The sequence below is a fragment of the Grammomys surdaster genome, unplaced genomic scaffold, assembly GCF_004785775.1.
Source record: "Grammomys surdaster isolate TR1022 unplaced genomic scaffold, NIH_TR_1.0 127, whole genome shotgun sequence".
In the NCBI taxonomy this organism is placed as follows: Eukaryota; Metazoa; Chordata; class Mammalia; order Rodentia; family Muridae; genus Grammomys; species Grammomys surdaster.
Window position 1 is genome coordinate 7,471,259 of NW_021604585.1, and position 3,314 is coordinate 7,474,572.

At 46.3% G+C, this 3,314-nt stretch overlaps 1 protein-coding gene across 1 annotated transcript; it reads left to right on the plus strand.

Annotated features, from left to right (window-relative positions):
• The first annotated feature begins 990 nt into the window (after positions 1 to 990).
• LOC114640139 (igE-binding protein-like) lies at positions 991 to 2,751 on the plus strand. The gene has a single exon (XM_028789056.1). It carries the CDS (start codon positions 991 to 993, stop codon positions 2,749 to 2,751), a length of 1,761 nt encoding a protein of 586 aa, XP_028644889.1.
• The last annotated feature ends 563 nt before the right edge of the window (positions 2,752 to 3,314 follow it).

The window sequence follows — 3,314 nt, forward strand, 5'->3', positions numbered from 1 at the left end:
CAGAGTAGAGTATTTTGCTTTAGCACCCTAGTTAGACTGAGACAGTCAGTCTGTTGAAGGGGGAGGTAAATACACGAAGGGCAGCAAAGATTGGTTCAGATATGAAGGGAATAAGAGACTGGATGTGAGGGAGAAGAACTGTTGATATCTAGATACCAAATGTGTGTGTGTGTGTAATTAAAAAGTTGAAGTTGATGATAGGAAATCAGGATGCTTATAATTGAGACCACACAGGGTGCACATTACCACAAACATTCCCATTACTTGCTGCTGTTTCTAAGTGTCAAGAAAATAGTTGTAATGCTTCCTAAAAATATTATACAGATGTGATGTGTTGGGAGCCGCAATCGCCGTAACGCGATGGCTACGGCAACTGCTTCCGGGTTCCTCACAGAAGGCCTGGATGCTAGTGCGCATGCACGAGCCATGCACGCCTTTCATGCTAATTTAGGCTTACGCCAGGGACCAATCCAGATTAGACATGACATGCTCCGAGCACTGACTGACCATCCAGGATCTGGGGGCTGGGACTTTTGGGACTATATAAGCAACCGCCTTTCTGCAGTTCAGGGCCCTCTCGCCTGCAACCTAAAAGAGCTGTAATAAACCGCGTGTCAGAAGAATTCATCATGTGTGGCGTCTTCCTTATCGGCGAGGCGGGCGCTACGCAGCTGGTGCCGAAACCCGGGACGGCCAAACCTGGGCAGTGGAAGCCAGCAGAGAACATCGCTACGAGGGACCCCGACAGCTCATCGGGAGAATTCAGAACTGACAGCGAAGGAAGTCTGGACACTTTTCTGCAAGGTATGTTTGATCCTGCCTGGGTGGGCGCTTTCGTTTTCCTCTGGGCGATTATCGTTCTTTTGTTTTTCTGTTGCATAAATTGCTCTGTCCCTGGCCAGGAGTGTTTGACTCCTTTCTGCCAAGAGTACCGTAATTCTCAGGTAGATAATTGAGTGAACACTCCCCCACTCTCTGTAAATAAGAGACATGGGAAATCAACAGATGAAGCCGATTCTGGCAGCAGTGCAGGCATTGCTTAAACAGAGGAAGCTTCATATTCCAGAGAGGGTGCTTTGTAACTTTTTAAAGGAAGTTGATCATGTTGCACCGTGGTTTGTGATCACCGGTTCCTTAACTAGGACCTTGTGGGCTAAACTCGGAGGCGACTTGCTTAGTGAAAAGGAGGGAGGAAAATTGCACCCAGGGACATGGCCTATTTATAAGATGATCAGAGCATGCATAGAGGACGAGAAATGCCAGGATACACTTAAGGAGGGACAGAAGGCCCTGACTGAACATCAGGATAGCTTATCAGAAGCAGAAAAGGGAGGAGGCCCCGAGAGAAGGAAGCCTCCAAGGAAAAAGGAAAAGCCTAGAAAGGAGATAAATGAGAAACCTCGAGGGTTATATCCAGCCCTGGATGAATTTAAAAAACTAAAGATAGATACCTCCTCAGAGGAGACGTCCTTTGAGGAAGAAGAGAGGCAGAAACAAGAAGTAGGAGTTAGGTCAAAAAACAAAACACTAGAGTTAGACTCGGAAGATGAGCAGGAACTAGAGAAGGAAGCAGCCAAATATGAGTCAGGGAGATATGGGCCGAATCCGCCCTATGCCCCAGGCGCCACGCCTTCAGCGCCGCTCTTAGAAATGATAGAACCTAGACAGCATAGTAAACAGAAAAAGGGAACCAAAGATCAAAAGATGCAGGAAGCCCCAAAAACAGGTAGTTCCACACTAATTCCAGATGAGGTCAGAAAAGAGATTAAAGCAGCTTTTCCTGTATGGGAAGATGCTAACCAAGTAAGACAGTATAGTGTATTAGATGTAAAACAACTTAAGACTTTAGCAGAATCAGTCCAAACCTATGGTGTCAACGCCTCCTTCACGCAGGCGTTGGTAGAAAGACTCACCACGAGCGCCATGACACCCGAGGATTGGTACAATACTGTCAAGGCATGCTTAACTATGGGACAATACCTGGATTGGAAGTCCATATATCAAGATCTCTGTGCCTCACAGGCAAGACAAAATGCTGCTCAGCAGCATCCACAATGGTCTCTTGATATGCTTACAGGACAGGGTCAGTGGGCGGCTAATCAGATCAATTACCCGGGTGAAGTCTATGAGCAGATTAATAAAGCTGCCGTTAAGGCATGGAAAAGTCTGCCCAATAAAGGACAGGTAACAGGTAATTTGACAAGGATTATACAAGGGACAAATGAAACTTTTTCAGACTTTGTAGCAAGAATGATGGAAGCGGCAGGCAGAGTTTTTGGTGATCCAGATACGGCTATGCCTCTCATAGAACAATTAGTTTATGAGCAGTGTACGAAGGAATATAGAAATGCAATTACACCCTGGAAAGCAAAAGGGATTAATGCCTGGATGAAAGCTTATAGAGAGATAGGAGGACCGCTTTCCAATTCAGGACTGGCAGTGGCAGTCCTTGCTGCCCAACGTAAATCATCTAGGAAGTGTTACAATTGTGGCAAGCCTGGACATCTCCAGAAAGAATGCAGGAATAAGACTCAGATAAGGAAGCCACCGGGCATTTGCCCCAGATGTAATAAAGGTAAACACTGGTCCAGTGAGTGCAGGTCAGAAAAGGACAAACAAGGTAAACCTCTAAGTGAACCGTCAAAAAACGGCCCGCAGGGCCCCCATCCCCAGGGCCCGAGAATATATGGGGTCATGAACAAACAGAGAAGGGAGAGCCCCAAAGAGCAACAACAGGGTCAGCAGGATTAGACCTCTGTGCCACCGCCAGAGCAGTACTAACCCCAACTATGGGGTGTCAACCTATTCCTTCAGACTTTAAAGGTCCGTTACCTAATAATTCGGTAGGATTAGTACTAGGACGATCCTCCACCATACTCAAAGGATTGATTGTACACCCAGGGGTTATAGATCAAGATTATACAGGACAGGTAAAAATTATGTGTTCATCCCCTCGAGGAATCTGTTCCATTGCACCGGGAGATCGTATTGCTCAATTGCTCGTTCTTCCAAGTTTACATAATATGTTTTCTAGAAAAAATGGAGAGAGAGGTGCTCAAGGCTTCGGGTCTACAGGACCCTCACATGCCTTTGTTTCCCTTGACCTAGATGCTAGACCTACATTGGAGTTAATGATAGAAGGGAAACCATTCACTGGATTATTGGATACTGGAGCAGATACATCTATTATAGCTGCCAAATGGTGGCCTTTAACATGGCCAGTACAAGAATCCTCGCAACTGCTACAGGGCCTAGGATATCAGTCGGCTCCAAGAATCAGCTCTAAGACCCTGACTTGGACAGATAAAGAAGGC